The sequence below is a fragment of the Temnothorax nylanderi genome, unplaced genomic scaffold (assembly GCF_030848795.1).
Source record: "Temnothorax nylanderi isolate EJ_2023f unplaced genomic scaffold, tnyl_v1.0 TNYL_tig0071_pilon, whole genome shotgun sequence".
Lineage (NCBI taxonomy): Eukaryota > Metazoa > Arthropoda > Insecta > Hymenoptera > Formicidae > Temnothorax > Temnothorax nylanderi.
The window spans coordinates 481807-498809 of NW_027249133.1; the positions used below are offsets into that span (position 1 = coordinate 481807).

The 17003-nt window shown below is 32.9% G+C and overlaps 1 protein-coding gene and 1 long non-coding RNA gene across 14 annotated transcripts; one reads left to right on the plus strand and one right to left on the minus strand.

Moving 5' to 3' along the window:
- Positions 1-86: 86 nt before the first annotated feature.
- On the plus strand, positions 87-1802 carry LOC139773940 (uncharacterized). Its single transcript, XR_011718472.1, has 2 exons — positions 87-1275; positions 1308-1802. It is a non-coding gene; the product is annotated as an uncharacterized lncRNA (long non-coding RNA).
- Positions 1803-5103: 3301 nt separating this feature from the next.
- On the minus strand, positions 5104-15500 carry LOC139773924 (nose resistant to fluoxetine protein 6-like). Of its 13 annotated transcripts, none has more exons than XR_011718460.1 (16): positions 12951-15482; positions 11460-11707; positions 11196-11386; positions 10924-11030; positions 10395-10622; positions 10087-10300; positions 9736-9895; positions 9571-9656; positions 9398-9496; positions 9203-9329; positions 8861-9035; positions 8586-8728; positions 8266-8500; positions 7871-7919; positions 5828-6429; positions 5104-5638 (listed from the first exon to the last, which is right to left on the minus strand). XR_011718460.1 is itself a non-coding variant. In XM_071708752.1 (14 exons), exons 2-14 carry the CDS (start codon positions 13147-13149, stop codon positions 8336-8338), a joined length of 2142 nt encoding a protein of 713 aa, XP_071564853.1. In that variant the 5' UTR covers positions 13150-13191; positions 15355-15500; the 3' UTR covers positions 7919-8335. The 13 variants fall into 13 exon arrangements, 6 of the variants coding, with proteins under 6 accessions (XP_071564853.1, XP_071564855.1, XP_071564856.1 ...); XR_011718458.1 differs by having other exon boundaries at positions 5828-7598; XR_011718461.1 differs by having other exon boundaries at positions 7871-7930.
- Positions 15501-17003: the final 1503 nt, after the last annotated feature.

Sequence of the window (17003 nt, forward strand, 5' to 3'; positions counted from 1 at the left end):
TTCATTAATAAATAATTGATTGATCGAGTCATCAATTAATTTTTAAATTTCTGTTGTCTCGTGTTTCTACATTATATACTATTGAAATCCAGATAATCGCGATTGATTGTGAGATATAATCGCGACGATTTTTATTAGAACGCGATTAACATAAAATTCTTTCATTTCTTGATGATATAATTCTGTTTTACTTTCTATTACTGCTATAATTCTTGGACAAATAAATTAATTACGCGTATCTTTGTGAAATTAAAAGCAAAATTAAGTCAGACTTAATTGGTTGTTTATTTTTTCCGATATGATTAACGCGCGCTTATTAACGATCGCAACGATTCGTAATCGACCGTAACATTATAATCGTCTGCCGGCGCTGTTAATCAGCCGGCATTGAAGGAGTTTTTCTTCTTCTCATTTTCTGGCTGACATACAGCCAAAATGGATTTTGCCAGTAACAACGTAATAGGTGAGTTCAATGATCTTGGCCAGAAGAAACTATGGAAACTACGCTACATCTTATAAGGTAAGGTCTATATTGACCAGAGAGAGAATTGGTTCGTAAGGTAATTAATTAACATACATAAAATAATATACAAAATAATTTGACACACCTTACACACCTGTTTATTTGCCCAAAGTAGGGCTATTTTCTTTATATTTTCTCGCATATGTGCGAGATTAGAAAATCCCTTCTTAATTAAATCTCAATCGCGCGCATGTTAAAACCCTCAATTCTATATTTCCCAAATCTCAAGTGATCATATCACATTGAGGTATCCCGCTGAATTAACCAGCAAATCAGGTACCCTATAAATCGTGTCGCGGTCTGAATTAAAGATTTATATTAGATTTATACTAAATTGTAATACGGGTAGGTAGGACTATATATCGGAATATGGGTACACTGAGAGAAATTTGTTGGTGATTAAAACTATACTCGTTTTGTGAGACGTAGCATAGTGAACTTGTATGCGATATGTGGTTCATACATCCAAAATTCTGATAACGGCGCCTTAACGCGTCATAGTAGTCGATACAGAGACATTTAGTCATAGGTATCTAGACAGTTTGGTAATCTTCTCTAGACGTGTGGTACCGCGAGTCATTTCTATTCGTAACGCTCATCAAATGAATCGTATATTTACGAACACAAAATTTCGTTATGAGCCGGCACTGGTTTCTGACATTCACCCGACATTAAGAAATATTATATCATATATCCAATTCAAAATTTTATTACTCTTTTTAAACTGAATTTGTTTCTTCAGTTCTCTACGAGTAGGTAGAGATTCGGGTAGGTAGGGATTCAGGTAGGTAGGGATTCGGGTAGGCAGGGACAAGGGGATATAATTCGATAGTTAAAAAGATTGTAGACAAAATGATAGTAATTACTTTAATATAATAACTCAAAAAGTACATTAAATATTACTAATTTAATATAAAAATTAAATAATTTTTATATTAAATGTGGTGGCCGTGCGCGCCCCTATCAAGACGGCAACACGTTCAGCTACGTTTCTCGCGAGCGCTCGACCGCGCCGACCTAAACGTATAAACAAATTCGGCAGCAATATTCATTGCCCATTGATCGACACTCTCACCGACGCCTCATCGGACAAGAGTTAGACGGGCATATAGTGGAGTGGCACCATCGCGACTCGCCGAAGAGTCGCATGGTATTTTTGGGGACGCATCCTCCACATACCATAGCTACCTCCAATCATATACTCCTCTCCATCGCTATCATCCCTGATCGACATCGACACACGCATCCCCACATTAAAATTTATTTAATATATTAAAAATTAATATTTTATATTAAATACTCTAATTTTTATATTAAGTAATACTAATTTTTACAGACATTGTAAAATATTATGTACTTGTATATATTGTATATCAAAAATATATATTGTAATATTAATTGTATTAAAATAATGTAGTATTAATTGTATAATATTAATTGTGTAAATGTAATCGGATGTGTATAATAAGACGGAAATCATGACGCGTTTGGTAAACCGTTTACTTTTTAAAACTTTAGTAGTTTTTATTTACTAAAAGATTGTTAATAAATTCGGGAGATCTTTCATTCAAAATTTTGTATTAGAAATTATTACTATTAGTACAAGTAATATAATTTATTGAATAAAAGTGTGAAAAGGTTCGATGTTAAGACAATGATCATTTACCTGTAAAATTTTTGCTCACAAAAGTCGACATTCGCGTCTTAGATATGAAATGACAAGTCAAATTAACATAGTTTTGCGAAATTTCGGATTTCAGATTATCATCCGTTATAAAAATCAGAATTTAAAACGTCATATTTTATGTTGTTCTCGATGAAACATTTTCGCGAATTTCGTATTATATTAAATATTTATTAAACAAATTCTCTTAAATTACGTTTGAAAATTTGCTCGTGATTTTTTGAAACTTGTAAAGTCTATCCCGCTGTTGAAAGTAAAACGGGAATTAAAGTTCATACGCGCAATCAATTATATCGTTCAATTAATTCGATTATATATGTAATTAAAGTCGTAGACGCGATATTGAGAAACGTTTAATGCTTGTGAAATTACATTTATTATCACGTAGAGAAATAATTATACGGAACTCGCGCGCGCGTTGCAACGAATATTATAAAAATTACATATCGGAATTGATTTGGGGTCGTTTTATTCGTCGCATATTTTTCAATCCATTGATCATTGCTTTACATCAAAGTTTTGTTTATTTTTTCGCGTATTGGTCATTTCCTTTGAGTTTCGCTAAATTTAGTATAGTATGACAATAATTGACACTCTCGTAATATAAATAATAAATTTATTAATGATCTTTTTGATTGTGATTGCTCGTGTAAATTAAAAATAAAGTAAAATAAACTTTGTACTATAGTTATATATATTCAATAATAAGAAATATTACATAATAGCCTCCCATGTTTTACATTGTGAGAATTTCGTTTTATTGTACGCATACCGAATGTCATACAAACCATGATCGGGCGCAAGGTCACCGCGTGAGATCTATGCATGTTGCGGAATATTAATCTGAAGCCTACAAAATAAAGTCACAATTATCGTAAAATAGAGAATGCATCTTTTCACATGGATAATATTAACGAACAAATACATCAGTTTTATATATTATATAAATATCTATATAATGTACACAAATATTATCCTCTAAATTCTTATGGCAATTGTACTGCTATATTAGCAGGGCAACTGACAATGGCAATGTAATTGTACATTAAGCGTCTAAATGCCTTAACAGCTTATACAGAAATATTACTGTATGGGGCAATCTTTTGCGCCATGGTTTACATGTTTGTATGTAATAGCATAAATAAATAATTATGTTCAATAATTATTAAGCTAATCATACTTGATAAGTATTGATTTTATAAAAACACAGAAGAAGAATATTATATTTGACGCATGGCATTTGTTAAAAATTATTTTCTCGATCTAAAAATTACCTATTTCTTTACTACAAATAAAGTTAGAACAAATATTTGAACGTAGTCACTTTGAAAGTATTCTTAGAAAATGCATCTGATATATCTACATTTCAAAGCATTTGAAGAAATATAAGTTTATAAGTTCTACTTTAAACATAAAATTGTGTTTAAAATGGATTAATTATGAATTTATCATTTTCTTCCCATGAACTCTTCATTCAAGACGCCTAGTTGTCAAAGTACGTATAAAATAAATGTCAAACTTACCATATGTGCTAAAAAAAATGATAGAATAAAGTAAATCATAGATACCTAAATGTGATCACTTAAAAACATGATACAGTGTTTCATGATACGCGCATTATGTTTGCGTTTAAAGAACTAAAATTTAAATAAGTTGTATTTTTATAAATAAAGATTATTTATGTGATCATTAAGAGTAGGGAAGACCGGGGCCTAACCGTCAGTTTTTTTTCGGTGCCGATTTTTAACAAGAAAATAAATAATTTTAGTTAAATGTGGTATACCACTGTAAAAAGTGAACCTTTAGCTACAAAAGTTATATAGGTAATTTTTATCTACGTCGCTTGGTTTAACCGGTATAGAGCAAAAACGACAACGGTGGAAAAATTGAAATCTCAAAAATGCCGGGGTTTAACCGTCACACTGCATTTTCAATACATATACGTACATCTAATCCTGAAAAATGATAGGATACATCTTAATAATTGTTTTTTAAGAGAAAAATATAAAAATTTATTTAAAATTTTTATGCGAAACATTATTAAAAAATAGTTACGAGGGTTCCTCTTTCCGCAGAAGTCACTCGCCCGACTTGTTTCACTCCTCGACGTCCGATGACTCTATTCGGTGTCTGAACGGTTGTAATTCCCGTCTCATCCATATTCCATATGCAGTGAGCCTGGAAATGCCCGGAAATGCCTTGGAAATGCACCCGGACTGCTTACTGACGGATTAACCCCAAACACAAGTTTCAGGTTTGATCGCCCACGAAATATTAGACATCAACGATAATGAAAAAACTACACTGGATTCGTGTTCAGCATGCATTACTCTTTATAATCACGTACCTCGAGATTTGGAGAGCAAATATTATTGCAGATATTACAAAATTTCCACGCGCAGAAAATGTAACTTTCACCTTCCGAAAACACGTTTGCCCTCGTAAAAATCATAACACGGCAGGTAACCTACCGAAACTCCGTTGGTCACATGGGTACCATAAGCAGCGTTTACAATGTTAATAGTGAGTTCGCACAATATACAGGTTCCGAGATATTTGATTTGACGGTTCAACCCCGGCGACGGTTAGGCCCCGGTCTCTCCTATATGTTATTTTATAAGAATATAAGCTTCAACCTGATTGAATTTATATAAAATTGAAGAGAATTCTCGTATTCATACGTGAATATACGTTTTTTAGTAGAATTCTCTTGAAAAAAAACCTACTTCTCAAATGTATATATGCTTCCGTTTCTTACTTGTGGAAAGTGTTTTACTGTAAAAATTATAGATTTGTTTGAAGTAACAAAACGTCATTTTTTTAAGAACCTTATTATTTCATACAATTTTCATATAGATCCTAATGTCCATGTCTTTTACAATAAATAAGTACTATATGTATCTCAGGTCTATATTCCACTTCTTAGCAAGAACTATTCTTACAAATTATCTGCACAAGTTTCTTAAAATATAGCTTACTTACAGCTAGGAACTCGAACTGGAGCTTTACGTTACATTGAAGTGCATTAGCAAATAGTATGTTTATATATAGTGAAAACGAATCTATAAGCAATATAATACATTCTGTATCTTACAGCCATGGGTGCCACGAGGGATCCATTCTGCAGAGATTGTCATGGCTATTGGCAGCGGCTACTAGTGTGCTGACCTTACTGTCAATGCCGTCGAAATTCGCGAGAGAATTTAGTCTACCGACAATCGCGTTGACCGCGTGGTTCACCATCTTTATCAGAAGTTCACCCTTCAGATCGGTCGGCGCTTGTGATGTGCCCTCGGCGTCTTCTTGCCGTTTATGGTCCGCGATCGCTTCATCCCGCAAAATTGTGCGAAGTATAGCATGCAGCTGGAACGTGGGCTGAACCAAACAGCGCGCTGTGGCGATCGCGCTAGCGGTCAATGGTCCGCAAACTCCTGCAAAAGAATTAACATCGTGAAACCTGAAAGAATTTGGCAACCGTCTGCACAGTAACGAATATCGGATTTACTACAAGTATTTCTATATAACATTTGAATTGATCCAAGCACAAGGGATGTCTATATCAAGATATCTTTTTATTTTCACGTCGACAGACGAGAAGATTGAGATTGTGTCTGACTGACCTATAGTTGTGAGAAATTCGAAGATATTGGGCGTCAAGCGGAAGGGTATCGGTCTCTTTGCGTCTAACTCTCCGGAGATGTCATCGATGTCGAATTTGAAATACGCGATGTTGATTAGACCGGAATCCTGATGCACGTACATCATGTCGGGATTGAGTCGCGTAAAATGAAGTACGTATTCGGCAAAGCATGTCAGCGACAGCTGCAAGGTGAACTAAAAACAGAAAGATAAAGACACGATGAAAATACATATGTTGCATTGTAGTTTTTTACATCAGCAATAAAGAATATTGAGGATTTCATGATTTAACCTGTTTATACTAAACATACACTTTACGTTGGTTTGTGTACGACGGCTTTAATGTGCACTGAATGCGCACCAGCTCTGCCAGTGAAAAACGCTATTAGAAATCAAAGAACGTTCTGCTTAAAACATTAGCATATAGAATTCTACATTAATTACCTTTTAATCTCACTCGGTCTCTCGTTCAAACGATGGCTTGGCGCAAAAAGACAGGAAATACCACCATGTTTCTTGATTTTTTCGCGATTTTCTGCCGATGTTAAGGCCCGTATTCATAGCCAGTTTTATAGATGTTAGCCTTACATTTATAGAAATAAACCTTAAGTCGTAAGCAAATAAACCAATCTTCGATTACTGCAGATGCGGGTTTAATGTGAGATAATTTTTCATTTTGAAGACTAATAATAAACCAACAAACGCTAAAATTAGACCAACAATCATCAGCAAACGATTACGCATCGATTAGACCGTTTTTTAATTAAAAATGAGATTTTTCCGGCTAACTTAACGCTAATTTTTCTTTTTTAATTAAAAAAAAATTAAGAACCAACAAACGTTGTAATTAGGCCAACAATCACCAACAAACGACCAACAAACGATTAAAAAAAAAAATTAATAAAGTCAAAGTTGACCGGCTAAGTTACCGAAGCTACCGGTAGTAGGGGAGAGTTGGCAATTACCGAGCCCCTAAGAACCGAAGCGTATATCTAAGCTCAGAAATGCTTCAAAAAAACAAACTGTGCAGTTTTAGATAGATCATTTATTTGGCTATCCATATATTATAGCAATAATCTTGAAAGTTAAACACAAACTGAAATATTAATAATTTTTCAAAAAATGAGAAAACGCGGTATTATCAAACTGGTCTGATAATATCGTGACCAGGTCTGATAAAATCGTGCCCAGTTTAATAAAGCCGTACCTATAAAAATTACTCTGGCTTCAGCCAGTGACATGAAGTAGAACACAATAACAAAATGTTTTTTTTATATTTATGCATTAATATCGTCTAGTAGGTACCTACATATAAAAATAAGTGAATGCGTTAACAAATAACGATCATTATAAATTCAAATCAAAACTTAAGCAACGATCTTTTCTGTAAGCACCTTACATTGTAAACTAAACAGTCTTGGTAACTCTTAACACACAGTTATCGTTATACCTATGAGTATTATACCTTGGGCGCGAAATTATCAAACTCAATCATTTCACTTTACAACCTTAAAATATATAGGAAAGAAACGCGTGTTTCTAAAATCACTTTGCAACCTAATTTTATAGTGTTTTAGCCTATCAAATCCGTCAAATTTATTTCTCTAATGTAAATATTATATTACTCACCTCTTATCGAAACTACCAGCAAAATTGCAACGAGCAAGCAGAGAAGCTTCCAGAGCGCACTGTGTTTACATGGACGGCCGGAACGCATTGACGGCGCATGCGGGTGGGGTATTTCGCGTTACTCTATGATATTAACATCATTGTAGGCGCGTAATACAAATAGTTATTGAGATAAACAATGGCGCGGAATTGTCAACCGCGCGGTAATTGCCAACTCTCCCCTACCCTTTATATCATTAACATGCTGAGGTTAGTAGTGAGGTTAAAAAATGTTGAAATGTAAAAACCCACTTTTAAGGTATAAAGGCAAATGAGACATCAGAGGCCGTATATAAACATCGGCTAAAAATATCGAAAACCGGCAGCAAAAATGTGAAAAACATATATATAGTTACCGAGCTCGCAGTGCGACGTTGCCGTGTTTTTAGGGTCGAACGCCAAGATCTGTGAGAGTGCTGCAGTTTTTATTTCTTTTCTCAGAAACTAGTCAGTGAATCATCGTGAAATTTATTGAGAATCTGTGCCAATGTATCCTCTATACATAGTAATTTTTTCAAGAATTGTTCTCTATTTTTTCTTTATATTCTGAATGCATATATTTGATAATCTGTCAATCTCCATAAGAACTCATACGAAATTAAAAAGTTAATAACTTTTAAACGGGTCAGACAATCGATCGCAAAAACACAGGTTTTTGGGATATATAAGTGCACAATCTCTATAAATTTCACCTTCATCCCTCTATTTTGACTTAAGCGATATACATCCTTAATAATCAATTTTACTTTACCTCGGATCTTGTAGTCTATATTATTCAATCGTCCTAAAACTATTGGCACGTATTGTATAACATTAAATCATTAAAGGTATGTGTTTTGTATACAAGATTCCATTTTCTTTCTATATGGCTTATTGCGGTACTTAATAAACATTTTCATTAACGAAATGTAGGGCATCTCGAACATCAAAGATAATACATAGGAACAAAGGTAAGTGATTATAATGTATCCCAAAGTCATAATAATCTGGAACCATAAGTTAAAAAAAATTAATGCATTTTTCACGATATTCCTCTATTAATGCTGAAATTTCAAATATATGTATACTTACACGGGACAGAAATTCAAAATGAATCGACGTTTCACTATATAAATGAATCGCTTGTATGATGATCGGATTTAAAAGATAAGCGCAGTATGTGAGCTTGCTAAGAGGAATCCAGCCCTTGAATGAGAGTAACTGATTAACGATGCCTATAACAAAGCAAGCATACAATGATAAAAATGATGTTTTTAAACTATGACAATATTTAAAATATATCACTAATATATTAAAAATATGCCGATTTTTATAAGATGTATTTATGTATTAATGAATAAACGAACCTCCGTGTTTAGTGGAACATGCTATTACAACGCATGCAATACATGTGCCCCAAAGTGTCCTGTTCAGTGCTACATAAATAGAAGTAGCTAGAACGGATCTGTATCGATAGTAAGACAAAAGTAGTACGAATACTTTGCAAAGAATAGCCAGGCACCAACACAAAATTATATGTTTCTGAAATGTATGTCAAATTAATATAATACATTTTCATTTATGCGATACTATATAATTAATTTATATGAAACTAGTTAGTTTCTATAGAATAAGTTTATATATTCCATAAGTATTTTAATGACTATTTATTTTCAATATGTTATATAAAACAAAAAAATATACTTTACCTTTTTCAAAACAAAATTATTCTTTAAATGTAAAATGCAACCCGTAATTATCCCAATAATAAATGGATTCATTCTCATCCATGGTGGGATATAAAAGATATCTGCAAGATTGTTCTGTTCCTCAAATCTGTAACAATAAGAAAGAGCATCCTCTTAACTTGATTTCTCAATAAGTAAAATACTTTAGTAACTTACGTCGCGATATATTCGTAAACGTGTGAAATATAACCGTTAAGAATAATCGAGCCTATAATTAAAAGTGCACTCAATATCGTAACAGCGGCATAGAAGTATCTGAAATTTATAATATATTTATTCAAGTATACTCGAAGAAGACATTAACTATAATAGTTGGTTAATTAACATACCTTATAGTCGAGAAAATGAAAAACAACGCCATAGCGATTACATAGAATTGCATATCATTGGATAGATACCAACTCCAACTCATGCACTGTAATGCAATAAAAATTTTAGAAAAGTTTTATGCGTCTCCAAGTATAATTTCAAATTGATCTTAATCAAACGTGTACCATTTCATCCATTCCAAAGAAATTATGTATGTACAAAAGATTTCTCCACCAATATTTCGCACAAGTTTCGTGCGACCTTTCGTAAGATTGCGATGTTTTATTAAACCAAGCCGAGCTTAAATCCGCTATTCCTATCACCGTCAAGTAAGTCGGTGTCAGCCTTAAAAAGAAAAATTTTATTACAGACGCGTGTAAAAAAAAGAGAGTTAGTATTTAGCTTACATTGAAATCAATATTCAAATTTCTTTGTAACATATTCTCTTATTTTAATTATTACTACAATAATTTTATTATATTGTTTGTATTGTTTTTTGTGTTCTTCAAACATATCATCATATAATAAAAACTTACCGAATATATCTTTTTATTACGTGAACAAAGAATTCAATTAATTTTTCTCCGCGACCAATCGGCTTTGGTACTTCGTTCCTTTTAACTTGTAAATACATATAATTCAATGTCATTAAACATGCGCTTAAAAAAAAAAATATATCAACTGCTATGAATCCCATGTCAACTATGTATTTATAACTGTTAATGAACCTCCACAGCCATACTTTATTGTCTGTCAATACAAAGCAATTTTCGTTATGCGTAAAGAGTAAAAAAACAAAAGAGCTAAAAATGTCTATTCTAGAGATTTATTATAAATTACTTACCGAAAAAATTAAATGTATAATATAAACTATGGAACATGATTATCGAACACATGCTTAGAAATTTTAAGCCGTGAATAACGGGTATTGTGCTGGCGTCTAACTTTGTGCTAAATATTTTTCCGGTATTTGTGTAAGCGGAAAAACATATTAATATTTCTCCAATTTTACTTTTCCGATATAAAGACCAATTTACTTTTATTTCTATTTCCTCGGAGTTATTTTCAATACCTGAATCATAATTCGACGTCTTTAGTAGTAATACAAAAATCAAAATGCTTTAATTAAGTAAGATTAATATTAAACAAAGGAAATCTATACACGCGAATAAGCCATATGTACACAAGATGTAGCTACAAAATATATTTTATAATTAATTATTAATTACTTAAAGTAATAACTGATTGCAAATTATTAATAATTTTAACACTGAAGACGAAAACTTGATTTGTAGAAAATTGTAGCATATAAAAACAGTAAAAAGTCTGTTGTAATGGAAATTATTTCTATAAGTTTTAGATATGACACTTACCGTTATCAGTTTTATTCGTCTCATTTTTCTTTACATATTTTTGATACACAAATATATCATATATCGTTCCGATTGCTGTCATGAGAAAAGAAAGCCCTAAACCAACACTGCAATAGAATATTTCTTGATTGATTCTTCATATTCTTTCGGAGGATTAAGATATTTAAGATTAAAATTACTTATAATATTATTAAGCTTTTCTGTTATATAATATATTATTGTTGTGCTTGTATTGTCAAGTAATTACAATTTATACATTTCTGGAGACGTACCAGATAAAACATAACACACTATTAGGTAGCCTTTTGTTATCGTTATTTAGATCTTTAACTTCGATTAGCTGAAAGTCCGCGGAGTAGAGATCATCGAAGATAACTCTGTCACGAAATATTTGTTCCAAAATAAAGCTGAGATTATTTATAGTGCATGATGCTGGTAAACAGAGTCCGAGCGTAATCACATTCTAAGATAAAACTTTCTGTATATATTTAAATATCAAACACATCCTTTATCACATAAAGATTTTACAAACTTACCTCGTCAAACATATTTACGTGATATTGAATAGTACTGTTGTGTCTCAAATAAGCTACAAAATAGTTTAATTGATAAGGCGGAAATTCTTTCAAATCGCGATATAGTGTGTTATTTAATATTCTCCGCTGTGAGGTCTGTAGATGAGGAGCCGTATTCGTTGTATCTAAACATTGGGTACGACTGCCCAGCCAATAATTGTTCCCGTAAAGGAAACCTGAATTACAGATTCCACCACTGGAATCTAATACTAAAAATAAAAATTACAATGTTACTACTTATGCAAAAACAATAAATAACTAATTTTTACTTATAATTAATTAATCACGCATTGTTGCTTTCTCATTACAGGAAGCTGTTTTCGTAAACAAATTTTATTTTAGTTTTCTGTGCCAATGTGTTCAGAATGTTCTAAAATTACATTTTTACAAAATGTGTGTGTGTTTAGATATCGGACTCAATTTGTTTTTAAATGCAAAGTATTATTAAATAAAAGTTGATATTTAATTAGGCGAGAATCGGTGAAGGGGTTCATTTTTTATAAAATTTTGAATTTTTTGAGAAATGTCTGGTAGCTATAACTTGCGCAAATTTTGAGATATCGCGCTATTTTTAATTCTATTATATTCTTCATTCTTTTCTACCCCTATTTCATATATAGTACTTTAAGATTTGATTAGATTTAGCTTTATACGCGATTAAAGGTCCATATGCGAAGTCCATATTGGACCATGTAGCCTGAACTCCCAAAGTCAACATCGATTTGACGCTGCGTCGATTGTGAAACCCCACTTGGGTTACTAAGCTAACCAACTAACTAGTTGGTGTATTGAAAAGTAGATATATATACAATTTTATGTTTTAGCGTAAATATGGTTTCAGCCGTCGCTTGTTATTTATTAAAAAGTTATTAACAAATGTAATTGAGAAATATAACAGTTTGTGACAATACTAAGGGTAGTAATTTGCTGATATGTGTACTTATTTAAAATGCATAAATGCAGCTTTGCTAAATATCATTTGCCTAACAGCGGCTCAGTTAAATAGCGTTTGCCTAGGAAAGTAGCATTTGAACACAAAAATAGATGGGCAAAAGCCATTTGACTAAGCAGATAGCATTTGTCTGGTCAAAAGCTATTTTCCTAAAATAACTATTTACCTACGACATATATATATATACACATATATAGAACATATATTCGGTTTAAATGATACATCGTAAATTATAAACATGCAATATGATAAACACAAATGCAATCTTTTAATTTATTACACTAATATTTTCGTAAATACTATTATTAATTTAAGATTAAAAGATTAAAAGATATTAGCTAGTCAATATATTTAATTTAAATAGAATTCAAGAATTGTAAAATTGATCAATTAAAATATGCAATACAAGCTAAAGATGAGTAATTGTTTTTTTACTAGCTTTCTAGATTTTAAATTGGAGTAAATGGAGTTAATAGCGATTCAGTTATAATTTTACGTACCTTTCAAGCTCCACAGTATTCGTTGATTGACAGCGTCTCGGAAATCTTTCAGTTCCTTTCCGCATGTAGTTGAGTTCAGAACATCTGCCTTGCAAGCAATGGCATAAGCAGGCAATGTCTGAATACGAGTACTATTCAATTCTTGTGCAGAGAATAACGCTAAATTTGTACAGATGCAGATAATATATTTCAGTTCCATTGTTATGCACTTTTGCTTCCTTCTCGTTATCGTGGTAAATATCTGCACCAATGGTAAATATGCATAAAAGATCAGTACTCGCCAATTTTATCGCCACTTAAATATGTTGTAGAGGAGGTTTTTCTGAGTAATTCTACGCACAAAAAGTGGGGGACGACATTGATTTACAAAATGTAGCAAATTAAAGTTTTACAATTTTAATGCTAAAAGAAGTAATTTTCTGATATATGTGTGTATAGACATGTAGGCTACCGCCCCTCCCCCGCAGGCAGAGGTGAGTGAGAGTGGACCTCGGTTCGCGTGGAAAGTTAAAAATCCGAACTGTATAATGATAAACCTCGTTTCGTCCTATAAGCAAGGATGGGGTGGGGTGAGATGAACCTCACTTCGTGTGTAAAGTTACAAACCTATGTGTAACCGTACAATAATGAAAAACAACAATTTATGCTTTTGCCATTGTTAAAGCAGAGAATACTTTGTATTTATACTTTTTTAAATATAAAATTGTATGTATACTTTTCAATATACTATTCTCTGCTTTAACAAATTCTTTCTGTTACAGATATTAAGTATTTTCACACGATGCGACTTTCCACACAAAGCGACGAAAGAAGAAAAAACGGGTTTTTAATTTTCTACACGAAGCAAGGTCCTGCAAGGTCCACCCTCCATCCATCACCCCTGCTTGCGAAGGGGCTACTGCGTTTCTCCCGCCTACGCGTGTACCAGAGTTGCGAGGAATTAATTACTTTTTGCTTCCTCATAGAGGAAGTTTTGTGATGGTGAAAAAATTTTTTTTCAAGATTTTTATGGAAATAGGTTTAGAATGTTCCAAAATGTCGAGAAATCATATTAGTAGAAAATGTCCGGAAGTATGCATGTGTGTGTGTGTGTGTGTGTGTACGGATTTTTTGATGGTGTGGTCTACAAACTTGAATGCTCGGATTGTAGTGCTTGTTATATTGGTCAGACCAAAAGACACTTGGAGACCCGTGTAAAAGAACATAGTGCCGACATTAACAAGCGTTCCAACCAGCACTCAGTCGTTAGCAAGCATAGAATGGATTTCGACCACAACTTTAAATGGCAAGATGTTAAAATTTTACATAGGGAACAAAACCTCAAAAAACGGGAAATCTCGGAAATGTTGTTTATTAAAAAACATACAGACGCTATTAACTTACAAAAAGACACTGAAAATCTACCATTAGTCTATGACCGTATTATATCTTCGCTTTAGACTTTACCTTCTATACAATTCACGGTAGTTTGCGTTTGTTTATTATGAATTTACCATTCGTTCTCCGAGCTTTACACGGCATGGTCATGTCTCTAGTGTTTGTTCTTTTACATCTCCTGACCGCATATTTTTAACGATGACAATTTGATTTAAAACTTGACGCGCAATCATTGTAAGTTTTTATACTTTTACCATTATTTATTCATTTCTGTGTAATATCGGTAATTTGTGTTGTTGCAGCATTGCTAAATATTTGTAACTTGATAAGGACCCAAAGCAGAGGTCGAAACGTCGTTGTGATTGATATTAAAATTATTGCCAGTTAGGCCGACAAATTTTCGTGTTTTACTAATATTATATCTTCCAGAGTTACCGTGAAGCGTGGAAATGATCTACAAATAACGTTACGAGTACCAGGTAAAAAAACTCTACATTTAAAAGACGTAAACGCGCGAATAGCGTCATTAGGAGAAAGAGTTTAAATTCTTAAAAATTTTTAGATAATGTATCTCAATTTACTAATTTCTTAATCGGCCTGTTCCGTCGATTCCGACGATTTGGTTAACATTTAATGAGGCATTATTAGAAATAATTTATTTAATTAGGAATAATTAACAAATTGTTTGCTTTTTATTGGACTGTAAAGTAGAGTAAACGGAGTAAGCTTCAGGATTAGGGTTTGAACAAAAATGGAAACGTTACGGATATTGTCGCAAAGAAGTTGTAAATCATATTAATAAAAGAAGAGAATGAGTAGTAAATAACGTCTGGAGATTCGAGAGTCTGACGGTCTTCTTTAAAAAAAGAAAAAGAAAAAGGAAATATAATAAGACTTATTACTACTATTACTTACTACTCTTATTACTTATTGAATTAACTTGTAGAAGGTCAAATTTGACTGCATTCTGGGATATGATTCTAGGACTTCGTGGCTTCACAGAAGGTTAAGGCTTTCAATTACTTACTGGCTCTTGGTTTTTAGTACATACGACGTGCACAAAAAGTTCAAATTATAGATTTGGAATTAAAGTCGAAACGACTGATTCACGATCAGAAAAACAAAGCACGCAATTGAAGTAAAAATTGAAAATAGAAGAGAACTTGAGAGAGAGCACGCAATGTTGCAGTTTATATATGAAAGAGGTTCTCTAAGAGGTGGGTTTTTAATGATGGAATACATTACCCTATCCCCACACACATCACCTACCACTCCGTCCTTCATACACGAGTATAATATGATAGTGGAAATAAGTGATATATCTGCTCTTATTTCAATTTGAATAAAATTCTATCTGTATATACGTTACGTGACGTCTCAGGCTTTCCTTGTTAGTGTTTAATATATCTTGCATTAAAACTTTTACAAAGTTCTCTTATTACTCTTTTGCTAAACAGCAGATCGATTAAAAAATTTCCATGAAAAGTGTGTTCGAGATTAGAATTAATATAGTATTTATCAAACGGTAGACGCAACGCGGTTTCCCGTGAAATTTGCTCCCTGTTTTATGGAACAAGTTGTAATTTCATCGCCTTGCGATAAAATGATGAACCTGAGTAATTTGTTAGAGTAAACATGCACTGTCGTTCTTTTTAAAGAAACTTCAAGGAATTTATGCAGATCATTAAGCGCACTCCCCTGGTCGTGCGTTGACGATCAGTATACATATAATTACACTTGTTGCTAGTTGCTGCAAGCTACGGTATTAAGTGACTTTTTTTTATAGCTTATCCCACCTTCAAGAGAATAATTCTCAGGGCGAACCATTTCATTACTCGACATAGAAAATCGAATCGCGATTTAAGCTCGCACGATTCTCTCTGTAGATCAGATAAAGTTAAACGCACACGGTAATTCCTCGTTCTAATAAAGTGCTAATAATGTCTGACGTGGAGTATACTGCGAGACGAGGAAGGTCAAGCACATCATTATAAATACCGATTATTATATTACGCATTTCCGAGTGAATGCATCAGATGCAATAATATTGGCTTCCGGTATAACGATTTTCTTCTGCTGGTGCTTGTCTTTCATTATCGCCAAATTCTCTATTAATGTCAAGAGGCATTCAATGGCAAGTACGTCATCTTCTGGATATTCGGAGGTTTCTGCATCATTAGTATTCTTTTCGTAGTATTGCTGTTGCCCGAAACGCAAGATCTGCAGCAAATTCAGGACGAACTGAGTGGAGTGACTTATTCGATTATAAACGTCGAGAACGGGACGAAGAAGTGAGGAGGGAACACTTTCGTTCGATTATCCTGATCAACGAACGGTGTATACTGAACATCTGATAAATTCGCAAGATACTTTGAACAGATTAGATATTTGTAAAAGATATACGTAGGATAAAGTTTTTATAACATATCTAGAAATTTGATATCATTGAGCGGAGAAAAATCAAGTAGAGTATCTGAAATACGGATAATATATATGTGCCTATATTTTACTGACAAATTTATAAAAATATATAATATGCATGGGCAAAGAGGAAATATCTTTGAGCTTGGACCACCGTTCAGCCTCCTGTTGCTTGGATCACAAAGAAAAATGGAAAACGGATCAATGAACAAACAATAGTTCGATGATTTAAATGAAATGATAAATGGAAATTTA